This window comes from Macrotis lagotis, chromosome 7 (genome assembly GCF_037893015.1).
Source record: "Macrotis lagotis isolate mMagLag1 chromosome 7, bilby.v1.9.chrom.fasta, whole genome shotgun sequence".
Taxonomy (NCBI): Eukaryota; Metazoa; Chordata; class Mammalia; order Peramelemorphia; family Peramelidae; genus Macrotis; species Macrotis lagotis.
This window is the reverse complement of record NC_133664.1, coordinates 26074909-26100732: the sequence shown is the minus strand read 5'-3', so window position 1 is coordinate 26100732 and position 25824 is coordinate 26074909. Positions and strand designations below refer to the sequence as shown.

General features: G+C 39.1%; 1 protein-coding gene across 6 annotated transcripts in view; it reads right to left on the bottom strand.

Moving 5' to 3' along the window:
* The window catches only part of NEK10 (NIMA related kinase 10), a 215938-nt gene that overhangs the window by 97280 nt on the left and 92834 nt on the right, over positions 1-25824 (bottom strand). For all 6 annotated transcript variants that reach the window (XM_074195662.1, XM_074195667.1, XM_074195665.1 and 3 more), the window contains exon 23: positions 24726-24801. In XM_074195662.1, coding sequence (XP_074051763.1) covers positions 24726-24801 — 76 coding nt within the window. The remainder of the gene's footprint in view (positions 1-24725; positions 24802-25824) is intronic.

Below are 25824 nucleotides of genomic sequence, written 5' to 3'. Positions count from 1 at the left end.
ATGACCCTGGATGTGAGGCAGTCAGGGTGACGTGACTTGACCAACGTCGCACAGCTAGTAAGCATCAAGTGTCTTAGATCCTCCTGATTCCAAGGCTGGTGCTCTATCCACTGATCACTCAGTTGCCCCAGAGTTCACTGTTTGCCTTTTCCGCCCAGTGCAAAAGTAACAACCAGAGATCTCTAATGGCTAGGTTGAATAGCGACAGACTGGGGATGAATAGGAGGGAGTGGAGGGGGAAAGGAAAGACAGCTTAAACTAGAGATAGAAAAGTTACATAACAAAGTGACTGAGTCCTGAGTTCAAATCTTGCCTCAGGCATACCATGTGACCCTCAGCAAGTCACATAACTGCTTGCCTCAGTTTCCTAATTTGTAAAATGAGCTGGAGAAGGAAATGGTAAACCACTCCAGAATCTTTGTTTGCAAAAAAATTCCAAATGGAGTCAGGAAGAGTCAAACACAACTGAAAGCAATTGAAGAACAACAAAAATTACTTCCCTTACCACTTAGTTTACCTAGACAATGGCACTTAATTTAACCTTTATTGATTCTAGAACAGGTCAAGTCTGCTTTGCTGATTGATTAGCTTTTATTTGCTAAAAAAATAAAAAGAGAGGGCAATATGACTTCAGGAAATGCTTTCATTGTCCTTTTCAAAATGTACATGTGGTAACTATATTTATGTAAAGTCTTTAAAGGTTCATGACTTCTTTTTTTTAAGGTTTTTTGCAAGGCAAATGGGGTTAAGTGACTTGCCCAAGGCCACACAGCTAGGTCATTATTAGGTGTCTGAGACCAGATTTGAACCCAGGTACTCCTGACTCCAGGGCTGGTGCTTTATCCACTGCACCACCTAGCCGCCCCAGTTCATGACTTCTAAAGTGATTAGTGTTCATGATCTGTAAGAAAGAAATCTAGCCTGTAAATCTCAAGATATCTTGTGATGTTTCAGATCAAAATTTATATTCCTTTGGGCAGAGAACCCATAGGTATGAGCAAGATAACCTTTGTGGACAGAGGAGCAGGAAGAGAGAAAAGGGAGAAGATAGCAGGGGGAGGGGAGAGAGGAAGGGGAAGGAGAGGAAGGGGAAGGGAAGGGAGGAAGGGAGGGAGGGAGGGAGGGAGGGAGGGAGGGAGGGAGGGAGGGAGGAAGGAAGGAAGGAAGGAAGGAAGGAAGGAAGGAAGGAAGGAAGGAAGGAAGGAAGGAAGGAAGGAAGGAAGGAAGAGGGAAGAAGGGGGAGGGAAGGAGAGGAGAGAGGAGCAGAGAGAAGGAAGGAAATGGTATTGGCCAACTGGAACTGACCAGCTGGGTCCCCAGTTGAGTAGCTTAATTCACTTGCAATTCATAGCAACATCTTCCTGATGCCACAGTCCTCTTCAGGAATGAAGAACAAACAACAACAGGATTTCTAAAAATAGGAGTGCTTCTACCAAAACAAACCACAGTAACTTTGTAGATTGTTTCTTAGAAGCGCTGGTGCCGAAATTCTAACCCCTAGAGTGGAGCTGGTGCTGATGCTCTCCAAGATGACTTGGACTGGTCCTTGGAGCAGAGACAACAGTCTTCTAGGCAGAGCTTTCCCAGTCTTTGCTCTATCAGCCTGGGCTTTAAGAATCAATGAGATTTGGACTTTTGACCAAAGCAGATAGGGACAATATTCAAAAGAGAGAAATATATAAGCAAATAGGCTTTTCCCCCTTATTAGAATATATTTCAAACCAGTAAATTATTGCTGCTAGTAATTTTCTTTTAAGCACACTAACCTATGTAGTGTGAACATGTATTTTTAAATTTATGACTATTAAAAATGTTTAAAAAACTCACTTCAGCACAATTTTAATACACCATTTTCAGTTTAGAGATGAATACTTAATATTTAGCTCATTTGCATCTTTGATTTTAAAACTTAAAATATCCCTAGATCCTATCTATAAATACAAGTTGAAAACCTAAGTTTAAAATAACATCTGAATTATTCCACAATATTTATCTAAAATGCTGTTATCAGTGACTCCTCAAAAAAACAAGCTCACTGTCTCATAGGAGTTTAGACTTCAATCATCATGGAATCCAATTCCCTCATTTTACAGGTGAAGAAATTGTGGTTTAGAAAAAGCATCAAGTCTTTAGGAGCATCCACTCAGTACCAAGTACTGGGATGCCTAAGGAAGAGGAAGAGGAGGTAGATTAATAAAATCTGAGATCTATGTCACTCTTGGCCATTTATTTACTGGTCTTTCAGCTTGATGAGGCTGTTTGATCCCTCTTCTGTTCAGAAAATATACATATATAAAATCCTAAAGATTGGAGAGACAGAATGGAGCACAGGAAAAGAATACTGAATTCAGAATTAGAGGTTTGAATTCTAGAAGGAAGGAAGGTTACTCAGTTCTAGAATGGTTACCCAGTTCCCTTCTTGCAAGTGACCCAGAGGGACCCCAGGTTGTCATTGAGCAGAACTCCGATATCGACAGGATATTGGGCCTGTAATTGGGAAGATTCCTCTCCCTGAGTTCAAATTAAAATCCAAACATTTGCTATCTGTATAACCCTGGACAAGTCACTTAACCCTATTTGCCTCAATTTCTTCATCTATAAAATGAGCTGAAGAAGGAAATGATAAATCACTCCAGTGTCTATGGTAAGAAAATCCCAATGGGATTGCTGTTTAGCAATGAGGGTTGGAACAACTGAATAGCAAAACAAATGTGAGATGTCAAACTCACAGTCAGGACCAGATTAAAACATCATTAGAAAGTGGTGAATCAAATGAGTAAGACTATGATTCAACACAGGGAATGTTAATTTGTCACTTTCTAAGTCAATATGTAACTACAGAAGTCTTTGTCTATTGGAGCTTGGTGCCATGGCATCCCAACAAAATCCAACAAGCCATCATCTGGCCTGTTTTAAGGCCCCCAGAGAGGACACATGGCAGGTCTGACCTGGGTAGGAATGGACCATCTCCCAATGGACCTAAAAAAGCTTAGGTTTAAGTCGTCATCACTTGGAAAAGACACACAGTAAGAGCCAGGATTGACTTGGCTTAGAGGAGCTTTCCAGGCTCAAGTGTCCACCTTGCTGGCATGTTGGTCAAGCCTAAGGAAGGCTGCCTTGTGAACTCAGGATACTAGAAAGCAACATCAATAGGCCAAGCTTTAAACCTTTCCAAACCATTCCAAGCGTTCTTAAACTTAGACAAAAAACTACCCAGATGTCTTATGGTTTGATCTGGTTACCTCTGAGAATTCTGTTCTCTTTAAGGATATGATTTCTCTCTCATCACACCCAATTTGGATCGAGGTACAACATGGAAACAAAGTAAAGACTGATGGAGTGCTATCTGTGGGGTGGGAGTGGGGGTAGGGAAGCAAGATTGGGGGAAAACTGTAAAACTCAAATAATATCTTTAATAAAAATTAAAAAAAAACTCAGTCGATCTATGATACAAGCCCTCTGCTCTCACTCATCTCTTTGCTAGGTCTATCCATAAGTATTTTGAAGAGGGAGTTCTTTGGGCTGTTTCATGTTTTATGGGTCCTGGTGGAACACTCCAGCTGTTCCTCTGTCATCCCTCACTCATGATGGGCCTGGCTTACTAGGATACTCAAAAGTCGTCTTGGGTACCACTTGTCATCATAAAAGTCATTCAGGAATACACTGTCCCTTCTAGATTCCTCTCTACAAGGTCACCCATAATTTTAATTCTTCCAAGATCCAATACCTTAAAATCTATAGCCATAATGTTATTTCTAGGAGAACAATGATGCTTTTTTAAATTAGCTTTTATGGCAATGAGAATCATTGAATAATCTTCAAAAACTGTCTAAAAAGTTACTAAAATTATGATCAAAAAATGGAAGAGGGAGAGGCCATAAAAAAGAATCAAGGGCTTTCTACAGTCTTCTGAAAGGAGGTGGTGGTGGTTAAGCTGTGGTGGTACTTTGACATCTAAGGTCCATGCTCTGGGAGGGGGGTGTTTCTTATCTACCCCAATCAACCAATCACTTCAGAAGCATTTAAGACCCTCCTAATGTGCCATTATGCAAGACAATGAATGAAAAAATCTCCACTGACAAGGATCTCATGAAAACTGACTGCTTAGCTAATCTGTTAGCAGACACTATGAGCATCATGGAGAAAGCCATCTTCAAGTGCTGGAGATTCCTGGGGATTGTGGGGCCAAGAGTTCTCAGATCTCATGGGCAGACTGACCTGGGTATACTCACTACTGATGCCACTCACCCCTAAGAATCCAGTATAATTCAGAGCAAAGAGAAGCAAATTATAACTTCTCTCAGTGCATTAGTTGGATATTTTAAAAAAGAAGATTACTTAGTCAAGAGTATCTGTTGGTGGAGCCAAGATGGTGACAGGAGAAGAGCCTCTCTTATGTACTCTATATAATATTTCAAAACTCAAAATGATGACTCTAACTAAATATTCAACAGATAGAACCCACAGAAAAATACAGTGAGGCAGTTCTCCAGACCAAGGTAACCTGGAAAATAGTGGAAAGGATCCGTTCCACAGGGCTAAAGGGGCAGACCACCACAGCGAAGGAACTTCAGCCTCCGGGAGGCAGCCCCAGCGTGCCAGGGAGCCATGGCTCACAGAAGCAGAGTAGTTTCCCAAACCTACACCCCGGGGAGCACCTAGCACAACTTGGAAGATCAGTGGGGAACCTCTACCAGAGCGAGCGAGCACGTGAAGTCCAGGCCTCAGGGCACTCAGCAAGCAGTGGTGGCCACAGCAGCCCAGATCCAGAAAATGGAAGCAAGTGGAGCCAGTAAGCAGGAGCCTCCAGGCAACTAAGCCTTGAGTGCTCCGCATACCAAAAGTAGGCGAGTGGAGAGAGACTTCTGAGATCTGTTCTCTGTACCTGGGACAGGAATCTGGGACTCTGACCACATTCAGATCCTGATTGCAGTCTAGGACTCCCATAGAACAGCAGCCCGCCCCCTTAGCCCCATGGCAGAGGGGTGCCCTTGTGGTCATTCACAGACCAGGAGGGAAGACAGACACACTGAGATCCTTGGTTGGGGGGGTGACCCAATAATCCTCAAAAGCTCAGGAAGCATCGCAAAACCAGGCACAGGCTGAGGGAAATGAAAAACAGAGAAAAAAGAGGAGCACTAATGAGAAATACATTGTCTATGATCCCAAGAAGGATCAAAGTACTCAATCTGAAGATGAGGAAATACAAGCTTCTGCATCTAAAGACTCCAAGAAAAACAGAAATTGGGTTCAGGCTGTGACAGAGCTCAAAAAGATTTTGAAAATCAAGTAAGGGTGATAGAAGAAAACTTGGGGAAAGAAATGAGAGAGATGCAGGAAAACATGAAAAAAAGAAGTCAGCAGCTTAGTCAAGGACATCCAAAAATATGCTGAAGAAAATGGATAAAACAGTTCAAAAAAGCTATTGAGGAGAAGAATGCTTTAAAAAGCAGAACTGGCCAGATAGAAAAGGAGGTAAGAAAGCTCTATGAGGAAAACAAATCCTTCAGATCTAGAATGGAGCTAAAGGAAGCTTTTGATTTTACAAGAAGTCAATACACAATGCTTCAAAACCAAAAGAATGAAAAATTAGAAGAAAATATGAAATATCTCACTGAAAAAAAACAACTGAACTAGAAAAGAGATTCATGAAAGATAATTTAAAAATTACTGGGATACCTGAAAGTCATGATCAGGAAAAGAGCCTTGATATCATCTTTAAAGAATTCCTACAAGGAAAACTGCCCAGATATCCTAGAAGCAGAGGACAAAATATAAATTGAGAGAATGCACCGATCTCCCCCCAAAAAGATCCAAAAAAACCCCTAACCCCCAGGAATATTATAGCCAAGTTCCAGAACTCCCAAGTCAAAGAGAAAATATTACAAACAGCCAGAAGGATACAATTCAAATATCATAGAACTGCAGTCAGGATCATACAGGACTTAGCAGCAACTACATTAAGGGATCATAGGGCTTGGAATATAACATTCCAGAAGGCAAAAGAGCTCAGAATGCAACAGAGACTCAACTACCCAGCAAAACTGAACATCCTCTTCCAGGTAAAAAGATGGACTTTCAATGAACCAGGGAAATTTCAAATGTTCCTGCTGAAACAACCAGAGCTGAACAGAAAGTTTGACCTTTAAATACAAGACTCAGGTGAAGCATAGAGAGTAGAGGAGAAGGGTAAAATATGAGGGACTTCCTGCATAGAAAAATGATACTGATAATACTCATATGAAACTTCTCATTTAAAAGAGCAAGTAGAAGGATCTTTTATAAATGAAGCACAGGAAAGAACTGAATTTGAAGATATAATATATTATAAAATGGGAGTCAATGGCTAAAAGGGAAATGTAATGGGAGTAAGATAAAGGAGAGGTGGAATAGGCTAAGATTATTTCATGATGTTTTTATTACAATGAGCTACTGTAATGATATGGAAGGGGAAGGCAAGGAGGAATGAGGGAATCTTCGCTCTCTTCAGAGGTAGCTAGGAGAGGAAATAACATATATACTCAATGGGGTATAGACATGTAGAGTAAGAAGAAGAGAAAGAGGACAGGTGGAAGGGGGAGGGTGTGAGTGATGGAGGAGAGCGTGGACCATGGGGTAAAGTGGTCAGATATAACATGTTTTCTTTTTTACTTCTTGCAAGGGGCTGGGATTGGATGGCCTGTCCAGGACCATAGGGTTGGGTGGTTGCCGGGTCTTAGGGGTGGTATGTGGGCTCAGGGCCTCTTGGCCCCAAGGCCAGAGATCAGTCTGCTGCACCACTCAGCTACCCTACAGCACATTTATGAAAGAGGGACAGAGTAACAGTGGAAAAATACAGAAGTAGCTTTTGTGATGGACTTATCATAAAGAATGTGATCCACCCACGACAGAGCTGGAGGTGCTGGAACACAGAATGAAGCACTTATTATCATCATCATCATTATGATTTTTATTATTATTTTGGGTTTTGCTGGTCAATGGGGTTGGAATGGCTTGTCCAGGGTCACACAGCTGGGAATTTGTTGGGTGCCTGGCGCCAGATTTAAGCTCGGGTGCTCCTGGCTCCAGAGCCAGCTGTCCCCTGTGCCACCTAGCTGCCCCTATTATTTTTTTTCTTTTTTTTTTAGTTTCTTTTTTGCAAGGCAATGGGGTTAACTGGCTTGCCCAAGGCCACACAGCTAGGTAATTATTAGGTGTCTGAGGCTGGATTTGAACTCAGGTACTCCTGACTCCAGGGCTGGTACTCTATCCACTGCACCACCTAGCCACCCCTATTATTATTTTTTTAATTTTAATTTTTTTCCTCTTTCCTTTATTGCTCATGAGGGTCTATTTTTTGGGGGGGTATTATGTTTACTCTTAAGAATATTTTAGTAATGTGTAAAAAACATGTGTACAAAAATAAAAATATAATAAAAAAGAGTGTGGTATTATTAGCATGATGGGATTTTTAAACTGTCAAGAAAAAGCTATCTGAATTTCAAAAGGCACAAGAATGTTGGTTTTTTCTACTTTTTAATGATCTATTCTTTGCTATTTTCCCTAAACTTTGTTCAATTCTCATCAATATTATAAGTATCTCTGAAAACTTGAAATTATCTGTCTTTCACCTCTTTGAGAGAAATAATTCTCTTTTATATTTATAACTCTTAGTATTGGGAAGATCCAGGATTTTTCCCTTCCTATTCATTCAGAAATCAGTACCTTTTTAGGTTATTCAGTCAGCATCATGATAAAAATGCAACTGGCTTAACTTTCTCCTCAAGTCTTGTTCAGATCCTCACTCTATGTCCTACTCAACTTGGGTGAGGAGCAGATCTTGTTTCTGTCTTGCATGGAGCTAGGGAATAATCAAAGTCATGAACTCAACCCCTCATTAGAAAGGTCTATCTCTTATAATATCCATTCTTTTCCTTGTTAACTAATCAGAATTAATCACCACTTCTTGGCAACATCCACTCTTCCAAGGATATATAAGCTTTAAGAAGTCACCAAGATCATCTTTTGAGTCACTCATGTTAGCCAAATGACCAATGCTTTTATTATTTGCTAGTCATATTTAACAAAATGGTTAATTATCCAGAAATTATATCTCTTGAACTTTTTATGTCACATTCTACATTCAATGTCTTTTTAATTTTGCCCATTACATATTTCTACTTTACATTCTTTCTTTTCCATCCTTCCATTCCTACATCAAAATAATTTCATTGATCCTAACTGAAATGCTCTCTTTGAGTTCTTTTTCTCCTTAGTTTAATATCTGTAAAGTGCATGGCACATGATGATGATGATGATGATGATGATGATGATGATGATGATGATGATGATGATGATGATGACTGCCCTCAGTTCTCAGGGAGGTGATGTCATGTGCTTGTCATAACAAACATATGAACTGGATTTGGGTGAGGGGGTGCTGTGCTGAGTACCTAGCTTCTCTTTCTCCTCCATTTGGGTCCAGGGGCCAGATAATGATCAAGAGGACTGGAGAAGGCCCTGGATTCAAGTCAGGGTTAAGTGATTTGCCCAAGGTGACTCAGTTAGTATCAAGTGTCTGAAGCTGATTATATCAGACTCATTTTCTTATTCTCACTTCTACTTCTTTGTCCCTCATTTCTATGTCTCTTATAATTCTACATATTGTTTTGCTGCTGTTTAATCACATCCAATTCTTTGTGGGTCACATATTATGTGGCTTTCTTGGCAGAGATTCTGCAGTGGTTTATCATTCCCTTCGCCATCCCATTTCACAGATGAGGAAACCGATACAAAAAAAAAGATGAAGGGCAGATTTGAAATCCCAAAGATCAATTTTTCTCACTCCTGGCCCGGGGCTCTAATGCTCTATGGAGCCACTTGGTCACAAGTCAGACCATCCTAAAGAGAATCAGGGTTGTCTTCAATCTTAGCATTTCCTGACCTTTATGAAAGTGGGGATTTAATAAGTTAGATAACAAGTCTAGGGAAGTCTGTAAAGGTATCGAGACCAGGGCGATGATGGGCAAACTATAGTCACTACTGGTGGCAGGCTCAAAGCCTTGAGGTAAAAGGCACTCCATCTAATTTAAGAATCTACTGCCATTTGGTTATTTCTGTTTTTAAAAAAATCTTAAGGGGCAGCTAGGTGGCACAGTGGATAGAGCACCAGCCCTGGAGTCAGGAGTACCTGAGTTCAACTCTGGCCTCAGACACTTAATAATTACCTAGCTGTGTGGCCTTGGGCAAGCCACTTAACCCCAATGCCTTGCAAAAACCTAAAAAACAAAAACAAAAACAAAAAAAAACTAAGTAGCATGTATGTTGGCATATTATTCTAAGCACAGAGCACTGGAGCTTAAAAATTAAAACTAAATAAGGTAATTATAGCAATTTCACAAAAAAAGATAATAATATTTCAATTATGGTGTACAGAATTCCATATATGCCTTTCTTAAAATACAAAAACACACATGCATTAACATCTGCTACTGCTGCTCTATAAGGATGCACTATTAAAAAGTAGTCTAGCAACATCCAAATGAATAGCTGTACTCCTTTGAGAAGGAAATCCAGACCCCAAGAACAGACTTCCTTAATCAGTATTGATTAATGTCTTCTTTACCAAATCACAGAAACTCTGTACTGGAACCAAAGCAGCCTCAGCTACACATTACAAAGCCCAGATCTCTCCTGGAGCATCACCAACAATAGTGAACCAGTGTCCATGTAGAAATGTGGAACCCTCCTTTGAGAGAAGGCAAATCTCCATCTCACTTTTGGACAGCACTAGGGTACCAGGAAGATTTCCATTTCCCTCTGATCAAACCAATATCTATTACATGTGGGTTGGTTTTATTTTCTTTTTCAGCATCTTAAAATAATTAGATTAATATCTATAGGATTTTTTAAATTCATGTCCAATAAACCAGTAGAATCTCTACCATATTTCTGGACAGAATGGATGTGGTCAGTTGCAAAGGAAATGAAGTCAGATGAAGGACCAGGAAAATAGATCAGTAGGGAAGATAATGCAGATGTCTATAGATAATGCAGGTGTCTTGGGTGGGGATGAATCCACCACTAATTGGCATCTGATGCACTCTCGGGTCTTCAGAGCTGCAATCTATCACTGCCAAATTTGTAAACATCCAATATTTGCAAAAATTGTGACTCAATAGAATTGAAGCAAATACCAGTAAGGATTGCTACATATATTTTGTCTTTGTCTACACCACTGTTGTAATTTCAAAGGAGAGAATGGATAGAAGGTATTCTAAAAATCATAAATGCCAGTTCAATGGCATCAGAGATCCAGACAAGGAGTTTAAAAGTCCTGAGTCCAAATCCAACCTCAGATATTTACTAGCCAGGTAACCTGGACAAGGCCCTTGATTTCTATCTGTCTCAACTTCCTTGACTGTAAAATGGAAATAATAATAGCACCTATCTTCCAGAATTGTTATGAGGACCAAATGAGATATTATTAAAGCACTTACAGTATTGATTGGAACCCAGATGCATTTAAATGTTTGCTCCATTAATAATATTGTTTAGTTATTTTTAAGGATTCATCTTCACTTTTTGCCAATATTATCAAGATTTGATAATTTATTCTTTCATTTCAGTGTTTTTCCCCTCAAAGTTGAAGCTTATATTTCAAAATACTGTTATTTTTCTTACTATTTCAGCAGAAATCTTTTACTTGCATTACAAGGGAAGCTTTTTGCTTATTGAGGTTGTACTGTTATTTCTAGGAAAAGGATGGGGCCATTGGACATCTATTCCATTTAGTATTAATCTTCCACGATATGTGGTTTTAACATCAATGAAAAATATGCTTTTGAAAATCATTTAAAATTGAGTAAGTGGTGGTCAGAGATTTATGAGTAAAATATCCTGTTTAGCTTTTAAATAAGAAAAATGAAAAGAACTGGGTATAAAGTAATTATCTTTTTGTTCCTTCCTCTTTCAGCATTCACAATAATTTCTCTTTATGTGGTCCCTAAATCCTATCTTTTTTTTCACATTCTCCTTTTCTTCTTTCATTTTCATCATTTTGTTATGTTTCCACTCCCTTGATTTCTGCAGCCAACCCATCTCACCGCCATGGTGATAAAGCCATTCATTCTGTCATTGTATTACCTTCCTGGGAGAAGCTGAAGTCTTCATTAAATACTTTGAGAGGACATGAGGAGGACCTGGGGAAAACTCACTGCTCTTCTACCATTATCTATTCCCCCTACACCCTTCTATTAATGCCAGTCCCTGGGGCCTTGGGAATTCTTTCCCACCTCCTGCTGGCTGATGATACTTAATTAAGTATTTTTTCCCTTTTAAACTCTTAGACTGCCAAAGGGTTTTTTCCCCCCCTAACTCGATGGTCAACAACTGCAGCTAAGATGTTTTTATCTCCACAGTATAGAATAAGCACAAACTTGGGTGGAGGATCTTCCCTTCCTCCCACTCCAGATAATCTTTCCAAAAGACCACTTCCATCACATCAACCCCAGCTTGGGAGACTTGACTGCTCTTTGGCATCTCCCCATCACTAAGTGATTTTTTAAGAGAGCCTTAATTATCCATTATTTTGGTCCATTGTGAGAATGTAAGGATATTTCTTTTATCCCCGACTCAAGGTTTGACATAACATCCTTTTTACATTACCTTTCAGTGACCTCCATTAGGAAAACATAAAGTGTTGATTAAAACGCCTGGTATAGAAAAATCTTCAGAAAAAATACCAATACATCAAGGAGAAAAACACAAGGTTAATTTAAAAAATTAACTTGAATAGAGAAAAATGGAAAGTATCCTAAAAAGTGGTGTTGTTCAGTTGTTTTAGTCACGTCTGATTCTTTGTGATCCCATTTGAGGTTTTCTTTGGAAAGATACTGGAGTGCTTTACCATTTCCTTTTCCAGCTCATTTTACAGATGAGGAAACTGAGGCAAACAAGGTGAAGAAGCAACTTGCCCAAGGTCACACAGCTACCAAGTGGCTGCCAAATTTGAAGTCAGTCACATATTCCTGATTCAAGGTCCAAGCCCTGACTGTGTCTTCCTCAAGCTCACCCTGAAAGTTAAAAGGCCCTATATAACAATTCAGATTATTTATCTGAAGGTTTACTGGAAAGAACTTGAAAAGCATGCATCACAAATAATACTTAGCCAAAAGCACAAGAGCAAAAGGTTAAAGCAGGAAGGAGAAAAAAGTAATAAGTAAACAACAGGTTAGCAATTATGAATTTATGATACAAGCATGATGTTCCCCTAACAAAATCAAAGGCAAGACCAGCCCTTTCTTGTCTGAGGCCAGGCAATGCAGAACAAATAAGCTCCCCAACAGTTTCTGGTCAGAGTTAACCAAGGGTTGAACACTCCAATGATCCAAAACATGAAGGATGGTACATGGACTTAAATACATACTGAAAGACTGATTTGTTAAATACATACTGAAAGACTGATTTGTTCACAGATTTTATCTGGAAGGAAGCTTGGAAGGTCATCTACTCAACGCCCTTCACTTCACATATGAGGACACTGTGGCCAAGAAAAGCTGAGTGAGTTGTCTCATGGGGTCACATAACTGTAAAAGGCAGAATTTGAACCCAGGTCCTATGACTTCAAACTTGTATCTTCTTCTACTATACCACAATGGCTCCCAACATGAGAAGAAATAAAACTCATACTAAGATATTTCATAACCACATCAAACCATAACTACTTTCAGTCTTGAGGTAATCCCTTCCCCTCCAGTCAAGTTCAAAATTTCTGTATTTTAAATCCCCAAAGCACCTGTAACCATTCATCAAGTTCATTGTTTCTTCAAAATAAAACTCTGCAAAAAGAAAATAAAACATTTAATTTCTTGAAAATAAGAGATGCAAATCAAGTGCTTGGTCAAAAGTCAAAATTACCATGTGATTAAAAAAGCTTCTTATTATCTAAATTCACTGATGATGTGGAAATGATGACTTCTAAAGAATATTAATCCTCAGTCTCCCAAGGAATTTGCTTTCCTGGTTGCCCAATCTGCAAAACCCTTGAAATGGTCATATAGAATTTAATAAATATTCTTTGTTGATCTCATGGTTAACAATTTGCTAGGATCTAACAGGGTTGAGATCAAAAGAAGAAAATCAGTAGAAAGCCATGACCCTGCCATCATGGAGCTTACAAGGACTCATCCATCAGCCAGCATGGAATGGTAGAAAACACAAGATCTGGACTAAGAAAATCTTCAACCATGACTTGTGCAGGTTTAACCTAATTACTCTGTATACACAGTACCTATGAAGAAGGCATACTGATAATGGAACACCTACCTCATAGCACTGTTATGAAGGACAAATTACATGATGTCTGTGAAGTGTTTTATAAACATAAAGTAGTCAATAAAAGTAACCTGTTGTGGTTAGGTATTACATGCAAAAAGAGGTTTAAGAATAAAATTTTAATTTAGCTTAATTAAGTCTATAATTAAGGGCTATGATCACTCATAATTTTCTCTTCTTTTCAACAGCTCTCTTACTGACAAATGAGAATAAACAAATCATGCAGGTAAATTACAGTTTATAAAATAAAAACTGACAAAGAGGGAAAAAATTCAAAATTACAGGAAGTGAGGAGGAAAATTAAAGGATGAGAAAAGGAGATGATGTAGGGGTAATATGAAGAAGGTTCACAGAGCTAGCCCACGAAGCCAGGAAGATAGAGTTTCAAATCTCATAAAGGTGGGGTGACCCTAGCCAAGGTGACCCTCCATACTCTAGGTCACTCTCTATGATTAAGTTGCAAAGAAGGTAGAGGGAGATGACTCCCCTGTAAGTCCCATGTGCCAAAGAAATCACAGATCCAATTCCTAAATCTCTCTATATAGATGTAAGCTATTATTATAAAGTAAGATGTATTTGGGATTTGGGGGGATATGGGAAATAGAGGCAGAGGGCTTCAGAACTGTAGAGAAATTCTTTCTGCCAGCACAAGGGCAACTTGTCTCTAATAATATTGGTCTTAGAGAAATTCAGTGAGCTACCCACAATCACCCAACAACTTCTGTCTCTGATAAAAGACTTGACCATGAAATAGTTTTAAGGACCATGCTACATTGTCTCTCAAATCGAAAAATTTAATCTAATACTCTCTTTGATTGGAATCAAACAAATTCCCTTGGGAATTCAGTAATCTGTATATGAACAATGATGTCCCAGTTTATCACAGGCCTGGTATCTGAGGGTCACCTGAGAATGGCCATCCTCATTCCTCAATTGGTACCAAATGTATTTCAATATTTATATGAGTACAAAATATTCACTAGATTGACTCCATGTGACCTTTGGTTGAATTCAGAAATCAACAGGCCCCTCAAAGAATACAATATGCCTTGCCTGAAAATTCCCCAAAAGAATGTGCTATGGGGCCCTGAAGGTAACTCCAAAAAAAAATGCTTTATTGATTATTGGAACAATCGAGATAAGTGTAAAAGGGAATGTGAGCTGTCCTGGAAATATCAGGAATAAAACAGGAAGGTTTTCACTCCTCCAGTTTCTAGAACGTGCTCTGAAAACACAAGATGGGGTTTGCTACTCTCAATTGTGATGAATAGTTCCAGACATATCGCTAAATAATGAATTCAACCTCTCACTGTAGATCATTTTTATCCGCCTAAGAAAGGATAACTAAGACATGGATAATAATAACCATTTATATCACAAGGAGGAGAATGTCATCTCATTGATGAAGAGAGATTCTACCCTCTTTAAATCTTACTTACTTACACTATTTATTTAGTTTATAGACTAACAGATGTTTAGCAAAAGAAGAAATAACAAGGAATAAATAATTTATTTAAAATAGTTACTTTTTATTTCAAATAATTACCTTTAATGTCCATTAAAACTATGTGATGGTCAAGTCTTGTTTGTAATTTGTAAAGAGGCTAGAACCAAAAACCAAAAATAACTCCAGGTTTTAATGTACCAACTAAATGAAAACTTGTAATATGCATCTCTCAACGGGAGACCTCAGGGTCAAATAACAGCCTGCTCCAAAAGTTTCTAGGTTTATCTAGGAAGGGTTGATATTTGGGGGTCTAAGAACTCCTACAAGAGACTTGGTGTGGTTCAATGGCAAATCATCCTGAGCATCATTTAGAATGATTTCAAAGGAAATTCACAATGAAGATATTTTGCAAAGATGCATCTGTTTTCAATTTGACAATCTGCTTAGCACAATGGTCCACGATGCTTGCAAAGGGAGTAAATTGCTAACTCAATCAGCAAAATATCTAGGAGAGAAAGATGAGAGCAGTGGAAGTAGGCAGCTGGGCTGTGCCAACCCAACACTAGGCATTCAGGAGCAAGGAGCACCAGAAAAATAAGCAGCAATAATGGAGTGAGACAGCTCTCCAATGTTGGGAGCTGCTGCAGAGAGAGGTTCAGTCTGGTTGGAGTGTGGGAAGGGTAGGGTGATAGGGGGTACTGAGCCAGGGGAGGATGGGGTGGGGGGGTTGTGTTTTGTCTGCTTCTTTCCCCCAAGCATCAAGCTGAGTGTGTCTATTTGAGGTCCATTGCTACCAACTGAAGTTTGGCTGCAAAGGGACAGGCCCCACTATGAGCTCGTCTGTGCCCTTGGGATCTTTCTGAAGCAGCCTTGACTGAGATGCCTTGACCTGGCAGCTGGCTGAACCCTGCCCACCCACCTTGGGGTTTGAGAAGTTTGAGAGGGTGGCATAAGGCCAACTTCCAAAAGCTGGGACAGAGTCCCTGAAAGGATCTCTCCTGAGAGAAGAGAAACTAGACTGATGGTTCATTAAACCTATAAACCTAAAAAGAGTCAAATCTTAAAGATGATGGAACAGAAAGTAGCTTCTCTCACAAACTCCTCTTCTTCCTTGGATGACATGAGTAAATATGAATTACATAGAAATTCTCTTGAAACTGAGATTGTGGATCAATATCATTTATTTATTTGCTAAAATAATATTAATGGAATCTTTACTATATCCAGGGGAATTATAAATAAATCATAAGAGAATGGGATACATCCTCTATTCTTAACCTGAAAAAAATAAAGGGAATTTCTAGGGATGGAGAAATTCCTGGGAAAGAGTTAGAGAGCAAACACAGTGAAAAAAACTTACCAAGTGAGTGCTTCATTATTTTCATGCCTAACAGACTTAGCAGAGCTCAGAGATACTAGGAATGTTTCTAAAATAAAATGTTTTGCCTATTAAAAAAATTCAATTCAGCCTCTATAAGTAAATTCAGTCTTCATTGTTCTGTTAAACTAAAATATAAGGGAAAATGCTTCCTTACTTTTATTGATTAAGATAAGGAAGCATTAGTCCCATTTTTATTCATTCACTGTCTTCCCACCCACTCCACAGCAGCCTCTGTCAAAGAAAACTGATACCACCACTCAGTGTTTCTAAACTTAATTAGCAGCCAGGGGAATAATCCTGCCTTATGGCAAATACTACACACGGCTCAATGAACTTGTATTTCACATCATCTATTTTTTATCCTTGATTGACAATGAAACCTACTCAATTGCATACATTACTTAAATTGTTAAGTCTGTAATTTGTCCTTATTTCTGAAGCACAGTATAAGATAACACAAAATAAAATGACTTAAGTGAGGGGAGCTGGATGTGTAGCTAAATCTTGATGATTTTATAAAATGACAAAAAGTCTGCTCCTGGGAGACTCGCTCCTTGTAAGGGTCTTGGACAATTTGGTCAACAATTCATCATAGATTTACCTCAGAAATGACAGTGAATAGAAAGCATGCTCTGGTAAAGTGTCCTGTTATGGTGGAGTCAACCTTCTAAGAACATTGCACTTTGCTTTCCTCTAAGGAAGTCAATTAATCCATCACTGTGTCAATAGACATCTTTAATAATTCCAATTCAAGTCTTCATTTTCTCACCAATGAAATTCCATTGTAGTCTCTGTCTCTCTGTATTCTCTGTCTCTCTGTCTCTGTCTGTCTGTCTGTCTGTCTGTCTGTCTCTCTCTCTCTCTCTCTCTCTCTCTCCCTCCCTCCCTCCCTCCCTCTCACTTTCTGTCTCTCTCACTCATACACTTTTTCTCTCACTTTCTCATTTTCTTTGTCTGGCTCTCTCTCTCTCTCTCTCTCTCTCTCTCTCTCTCTCTCTCTCACACACACACACACACACACACACACACACACACATGTTTAGTATTCTATATTGCTTTTGATTGTCTGATTATGTCAACCTTTAAAGTTACAGAACCATTCAAATCCTTTGATCCAGCAATAACACTATTGTGAGTCCGTATCACAAAGAGATCACAAAAATGAAAGGACCCATATTTACAAAAATATTCGTAGCAATTCTTTTTGTCTATTAATATTTGTTAAACTGCCAACTACGTCAATAGTGTGATAGGCACTGGAAACAGGATTTTAGTCTTCAAAGTCCACAAAGTGGCAGCAAACCAATCTCATAGAGTTCACTGTGCCAAAGGACACAATGTAGATGCCAGCGAAAGATGGAAACTGCCCTAAGAAGATAAGTGGAAAGCATAAAGAATTAGGGGAAGACAAAACTTGGTTGGAAGCTGAAGGGGCAGCCCAACTGAACTGACTTCAAGAAGTTGAAGAATGATCATATGGACAAAGTAATACACTTGTTTTATTTGCTGGGAGAAGAAATGGGACCCACGGGCGACTGAGAGCCAAGACTTTAAAATGTAATTGGGGGGCAGAGCCAAGGTGGTAGCAGGAGAAGAGCCTTTCCTAGGTGCTCTCTACAAAATATTTCAAAAATCTTAAAATTATGACTCAAAATTTTCAAGAGACAGAAACCACAGAAAGATCCAGTGAGGCAATTCTTCAGCCCAAGATAACCTAGAAAATAGTGGAAAAACTCTTCCACGGGATCAGAGCACCGGCCCCACCAGAATGAATGAACTTCAGCCTCCCAAGAATAGCCCCACCGGGCCTGGGAGCCCTGGCTCCCAGAAGCAGAAGCAGTTTCCTGAACTTGCAGCCCAGGGAGCACCAAGCACAGCTTGGAAGATCTGCCAGAGTGAGCGCAAAGCTCAGGCCCTCAGTGTGACCACAGCATTCAGGGCAGCCCCAGCACTCAGCGAGGCAGCAGTAGCCCAGATCCAGGAAACAGAAGCGGGCTAGTGGAGCCAGTCAGCAGGAGCCTCCAGGCAGCTGTGCCTTTAGTACTCAGCCCACCGAAGGTGAGGGAGTGGAGGGAGACTTCTGAGGTCTGTCCTATGTCCCTGGAACAGGAATCTGGGGCTCTGACCATATTCAGATCCTGATCACAGACTAGCCCCCCCCCCCCATAAAACATCCCCGTGTCAGAGGGGTGTGCTTGTGGTCATTCACAGACCAGGAGAATAGTGAGAGTCTCATACACTGAGATCCTTGTGAGGGTGTCCCAATAAAACTCAAAAACCCAGGAAGGACCCCAAAACCAGGCACAGGCTGGAGAAATGAGTAAACAAAAAAAGGGCAGAACTGGACCATTGACAAATACTTTGTCTATGATCCCATGGAGGATCAAAATACTCAACCTGAAGATGAGGAAGTCCAAGCTTCTACATCTAAAGACTACAAGAAATATAGAAGTTGGGCTCAGATTATTACAGAGCTCAAAAAAAAAAAGATTTTGAAAATCAAGTAAGGGAGATAGGAAAAAATGGGGGAAAAAATGAGAGAGATGCAGGAAAAATGTGAAAATGAAATCAGTAGCTTAGTCAAGGAGACCCAAAAAATGTTGAAGAAAATAGCATGTTAAAAACCAGTTTAGGTCAAATGGATAAAACAGTTCAACAAGTTATTGAGAAGAATGCTTTAAAAAGGAGAATTGGCCAGATGGAAAAAGAGATAAGAAAGCTCTCTGAGGAAAACAAATCCTTCAGATGTAGAATGGAGCTAAAGGAAGCTGCTGACTTTATGAGAAATCAAGACACAATACTTCATCACCAAAAGAATGAAAAATTAGAAGAAAATGTGAACCATCTCACTGAAAAAACAACTGCTCTGGAAAACAGATTTAGGAAAGATAATTTAAAAATTATTGTGATACCTGAAAATCATGATCAGGAAAGAGCCTTGACCTCATTTTTAAAGAATTCCTACAGGAAAATAGCCATGTTATCCTAGAAGCAGAGGGCAAAATAATAACTGAGAGAATCTTCTGATCTCCCCTGAAAAGAAATCCCCCCAAAAAATAACAACCCCCAGAAATATTATAGCGATGTTCCAGAACTCCCAAGTCAAAGAGAAAATATTACAAACAGCCAGAAGGACATAATTCAAATATCATGGAGCTGCAGTCAAGATCACACAGGACTTAGCAGCAACTACATTAAGGGATTGTAGGGCTTGGAATGCAACTGAGAATCAACTACCCAACAAAACTGAACATCCTCTTCCAGGGGAAAAGATGGACTTTCAATGAACCAGGGGAATTTCAAACGTTCCTTTTGAAATGACCAGAGCTAAACAAAAAGTTTGACCTTCAAGTACAGGACTCAGGTGAAGCATAGAGAGTGAAGGAGAAGGGTAAATTATTAGGGACTTAATGATGATGAACTGCATGTATTCCTGCATGTAAAACGATACTGATAATACTCATGAAACTTCTCATTTAATAGAGCAGGTAGAAGGAGGTTTTATAGATAAAGTACAGGAGGGAGCTGAATTTGAAGATATAATATATTGTAAAAATGGAGTCAATGATTAAAAGGGAAATGTCCTGGGAGTAAGAGAAAAGAGAGGTGGAATAAGCTAAGATATTTCACATAAAAAAGATATTTCACATAAAAAATTTTGCAATGGTATGGAAGGGGAGAAGGCAAGGGGGAATGAGGGAACCTTCACTCCCATCAGAAATGGCTCAGAGAGGAAACAGCATACACACTCAATAGGATATAGACATGTAGAGTAAAAAGGACAGAAGAGGGATGGGGGAAGGGGGGATGTGGGTGATAGAGGATAGGGTAGATCACAGGAGAGAATAGTCAGATATATCACATTTTCTTTTGGCACTTTTTGCAAGGTGCTGGGATTGGGTGGCCTGTCCGGAACCACGGGGCTGGGTGGTTGCTGGGTCTCTAGGGTGGTAGGTGAGCTTGGGGCCTCTTGGCCCTAGGGATGGTGATCTGTCTGCTGTGCCACTCAGTTACCCTACAGCACATTTTAGAAGAGGGACAGAATGAAAGGAGAGAGAAAATAAAAGTAGATGGCATTGGGGAGGAATGGATGGAGGAATTACAATCAGCAACAGCAACAGTGGAAAAACATGGAAGTAACTTTGGTGATGGACTTATGATAAAGAATGTGATCCACGTGAGCCAGAGCTGATGGTATCAGAACACAGACTGAAACACATTTTTTTTCTCTTTCTTTTACTTTCTCATGAGGTTTTATATTTTTATGGGGGAGGAGGTATTATGTTTAATCTTAAACAAGAATGTTTTAGTAATGTATAAATAAAAAAATAAAGAAAAAAATGTAATTGGCTGCCTCTTGGAAGAATGACAGTTAACACTACGAGTAGTAGAAATGTCCTCATCACCAGAGAATTTTAAGGGGCAGCTGAGTGATCACTCGGGAATTTCTGCTGATGGGGTCTGTGAATTGTTTAAGACTTGAGTATCATTGAGGGACTGTCCAGCTCTGTAATTCTTTAGCTATATTAATTATAGTCAATAAATTCTAATAAAACCCTGAGGAGACCAATACAAGTCAGTATAGACTTGGATACTGGGTGACTTCAATGTGAAGGTGAGCATAAGGAAGAAAATACATTGAAGGGTCAAAGAATGAACATGGTCCAAAGTTCATTTACTACTCAGAAGACTCCAAATTGATTACCATTAATATTTTCTACAAGAAGAGTCAGAACTGGGCAGCTAGGTGGTGCAGTGGTTAGAGCACCAGCCCTGGAGTCAGGAGGAACTGAGTTCAAATTTGGCCTCAGACACTTAATCGTTTCCTGGTTATGTGACCTTGGGCAAGTCACTTAACTCCACTACCTTGAAAAAACCAAAAAGAGTCAGAACACAAAGGGAGACCTGAAGTCCATCTTACACAAAAAAAGAAACATGTTTAGAAGAAATAGTGGGATGGCCACTAAGTCCTAATTGATCAATTATAGATGTATTGATTTTGAAAAATGGGAAATGGATAAATTCAAACACTGAATCTGATTATGATGCTTTCTTAAAATAGAACTTTAAGGGAAATAAAGCATTTACTACCGTGAAAAGGGTAAATGAGAAGAAAATTCAAATCAGCAAATACTTGATCTCCTTGGAAAGAAGATATTGACAACAGCTAAACGTACCAATACTTTATAGAATAAATTTATTTGCCAAACATGAAATAGAAAGATGGAAGATTAGAATCAGTATAATTTCGCAAAATTATAGACTAATAATAATAATTGACAAATTGGCACGGAATTCTCCAAATTAAACTACTCCAAAGAGCAGTTATAGGTCAAACTGGAAGAATAATAAATTGACATGAGATGGAAATGACTGCCAGCATCTCTACAATTATTTCCTTAAGTGCTAGTAATGAAATAACAATATTCTATTCTTCTATACGATATACTTTGTGAAAGCGTGACAGAAATATTTAAGAGAAATAGTACTTGCAAGGGTGTCTTGATGACAATAAATAAATATAGAATACATTCTGGAGAGAAGTGACACAATTTTGAAGGCATTTAAGGATCAGTTTTAAAGATATCTCAGAGAGAAAGAATCACAAATAGCTTTTGAAGGCAGCAACTGAAAAGATACCAGTAACTATCAATCCTTGTGCCTATTTCCCATCTTCATTAAAAGTATGTGAAAATGCTCCTATGCAAGTTTAGGGAAAATATCAGATAAAAGTCTGAGTATGACAGAGGCAAGTTTTTCCAAGTTATTTCCTAAGGCAGACTACATCTTTAAAGTCACACAACTGATTGCAATTGCTATATTTGTTATTTAATGAATTCATAAAAATATGTCTTTCAACAGATTCAAATACTGTCTTAAAAGCTGTCTTCAAGCAAGTATACAACCAGATATATTTTGTAACATACAGAATTGTATAACAAATGTGGTCACTGAAACAATATTGCTCAATAATCTTCTGGGTAAAAAAAATTAAATGAAACCAAATGTCATGGAAGATGTCCTGGGGTAGAATCCAAACAGGAATATTCCTTACTCATGACAAAAGTTTTCTATGTTTCTTTTCACAGAATTGTGAAAATTATTCTAAATCCTGAAATATATTTCAATGAACTCCTCGGTTAGTTGAAAGACCTCAGCAACCATAGTAAGAAAACAAAGTGATGAAAAAAAAGAAAGATATTGTCCATATTATGACCTACAGTTAGGTGGGAGCCCAGATGAAGTAATCCAGATCTCTGTCTGTTTCTCTTATTGTCTCTGTCTCTGCCTCAATGTCTCTCTATAGCTCTCTCTCTGTGTCTGTCTCTCTCTGTGTCTGTCTCTCTGTCTCTGTCTGTCTCTCTGTCTCTGTCTCTCTCTCACTCCACCACACTGAAAGACAGTGAACACAACCCAACTGGAAAACTAGACCTCCTTATAAATAATCCCAACTAACCTCCAATTTACAAATCCACGGGCATATGTATACGTATAGATAATGATCTCTCCATATTTATCTGTGTATATACACATAGACACACTCACTCTGACTATGTTTACATTTATACAAACAATGCTTAGATATGCTCCTGGGCATTTGTGTATGTCTCTATGGATACACCTGCAGATAGATAGAACCAACATTAATACACATCTATAGTACTAAATATATATATATATATATATATATTATATATAAAATGCATAGGAATATGTGCACATGTCTAAGAATATATTCATACACACAGTGCTAGTCTTTACACAGAGCATGTGTGCACATACATGACTACAGGTATAGGAATATGAAACATCTATACATACACAGAATGATATACATATATATGCCACATGTATATCCACATCACGGGACATATACACATATATAAAAGTACATGCATGCATGGATACACAGATAGGATAAGCATATGCATGTGTGTCTCTATCAGCTTGGCTCCCTCCCTGCATGCCATGGACCATGATCTCCAAAGTGACTGCAGGTAACTTGAGGGACAGTGGAAAGATGAATGGGTAAAAGGCTTTGACACACTAACAAAGAAATGATGTTAAATGGTGTAAAAGAGAGCGCTAAAGATGGCCTGCCAGCACAGGAGGGGGCTGCTGGCCACCTGCCACTTCAGGCTCCACTAATAACTACAAGAACCAAAAGAAACCCCTGATTAATGGGGTGTCTGCTCTGGAGGGGAAAGAGCTAGTGAACCAGCCCAGAGAATAAAAGACATGGAGGACTGATAGTCTGTACCCCTTCAAAGACCAAGGAGAAGACACATGGCTACCAAACTGCTGGAGAAGACCCCGGTGTGTTCCCCTAAAGTAGTAAGAAAACTATCTTTGTCCAAGTCTCTTGGAAAGGCCACAGAGGGGTCCCACAAAGCTAGACAAATGTCAACCACAGAGTCCAACTTCTCACTGATTGAAAATAAAAAGGAATGAAGGAAGAACTTCTTGTATGGACCTACTTCCCTCACCAGGAAGATCAGGGGATGGGACTTTCCTTCTAAGGCTCCGGAGCTTGTCCACACATCTTCTGATGACAAACTCATTTAATACAAATAATTCTCTCTCAGTAACTGTCATGAACTGGAAGCCGTGAGATACTGGAAGGTGAATGGCATGATGCCAAGAGCTGTGAAATACTGTAAAATCTAGCAGGACATGAGAGATAATAAGCTTTGGGAAAAGACCATCAGAATATCTGTGAGGGTCACCATAAGGGGGTACAATGTGGGAAGAGTACAAATCAAAGGCCTCTAAGGGGAGGAAGAGATTACTTCTGGCTGGGGGCGAACCAAGGAAAAAGCAGCACTTGGTTTAAGTCTTGAAGAAAGGATGAACAAATGAAAAAGAAAAAGAATTTCATCCAGAATTATCAGCCTGAATAAAATAAAAATAGAAGGTGATAAAGCCCAGAGAATGGCTATGGGTTAGAAGGTGGTCCACTATGGCAAGAGTACATGGTCCATGAAAGGAGAGATAAAAGAGAGATAAAAGAGACAGGGGCCAGAGAGGGTTTTGATTATGAAATCAAGAAATCTGGACTTTGTTTTGTGCTATAGAGAGTTTGTTTGGGTTGTATAAAAGACATAAAGAATCAACGAAGTAGGTTAGGAGAATTTGTTCTCCTTTTCCCAAATGCCACTCACCTAAGTCTGCTTAGGACCCTTCAAATTAAGAACTGTGTTTTTAAAAAAATGTCTTACACATAGATATGGTACATTTCGATAAAGCTGTCTATATCTCTATTTGTATTGTCTGGATCAATGTAATTCCCATCTCACTGTGTATCTCTCAGTACTCTGGACAGGTCGTGGTAGCAATGCCTAGATATTTGACCATGCAAAGAGTGGCGCAATGTTCCCACTCACCCCCCACCAAAAAAAAACCCAACAGGCAGCATTTTTTAAAACTTGAAGGAAACCTTTCCAGTTGCTTCCCAGAGAAATGATTGATATAAAAAGCATCCCTCTGGAATATTTTTTTTTAATTTTAAATTAAGAAAATAAATGAAAACTTGAACTGGGCAGACACAGAATTCAATAATTGTACATTTTTTATATTTCTTACCAGGAGTAGAGAATTGTTCCAACAACCGATGTGAGTTTGCTGTTTTCTTGCTTTTGTTTTGCCAGGCCAAAGTCAGCTACAATTTATTAAAAAAAGAGTCATTAATTTTCTCATGAGCATAGCACTGCTCCTTAACTCTTATTTGGACTAATAATGAATGTAGTTCACAACAGAAAGCAGATTTTGGAATTTTTTCCCACTTTGACAAAATGTGCCATCTGCTTTTCTTCCACAACTACCTCAGCCCTAATTAATAGGATACATATTAATCAGGTTGATTCCACACAAAAAAAAAAAGAAGAAAAAGAAAAAAAGAAGAAAATTTTCCTTGGTAACGTAACTCAGAACACAGCAGCAAAAACTTCTGCTAAATTTTAATAATAATAATAATAAACAATTCCTAGCATTTAAACACTTTTAAGTTCAAAACTCACATTATTACTCTTGGTTCTAACCATATGATTTTATGAAAATAAACTGTTATTATTACATGGTTTTTACAGATATAGAAAGTGAGGATGAGAAATTAAATAACATTCAAGTAGATTTGGACCCTGGGGGCAGGTAGGTGGTACAGAGGAGAGAGCACTGAGCTTGGTACCAGGAGGAAGAGAGTTCAAATGTGACCTCAGATACTTGGCACTTACTAGCTGTGTCACCATGGGCAAGTCACTTAACCCTACTTGCCTCCATCCAGGGTCATCTCCAGTTGTCCGGATTCAAATCTAGCCACTGGACCCAGATGGCTCTGGAGGAGAAAGGGAGGCTGGTGCACAGCCCCCCACCTCACTTAAATCCAATTCATGTACTTGTCTTGGCATCATCTCCCTGATGTCATGGTCTTCTTCAAGAAGGGCAAACATCATATTCAGACTTGGACCTGGAACCCAGACACAGGATTCCTGGTTCACTGTTCTTTCCTCCATGTTAAATAATGAAGGAGATCCCAAACTGATGAAATGTCACTAAATAAACCCCAATGGGAAGATAATTTGGTTTTTAATAACCACTGTGGTTAAAAATTACACAAAATGGGGCAGCTAGGTGGTGTAATGGATAAAGCACCGACCCTGGAGTCAGGAGTACCTGGGTTCAAATC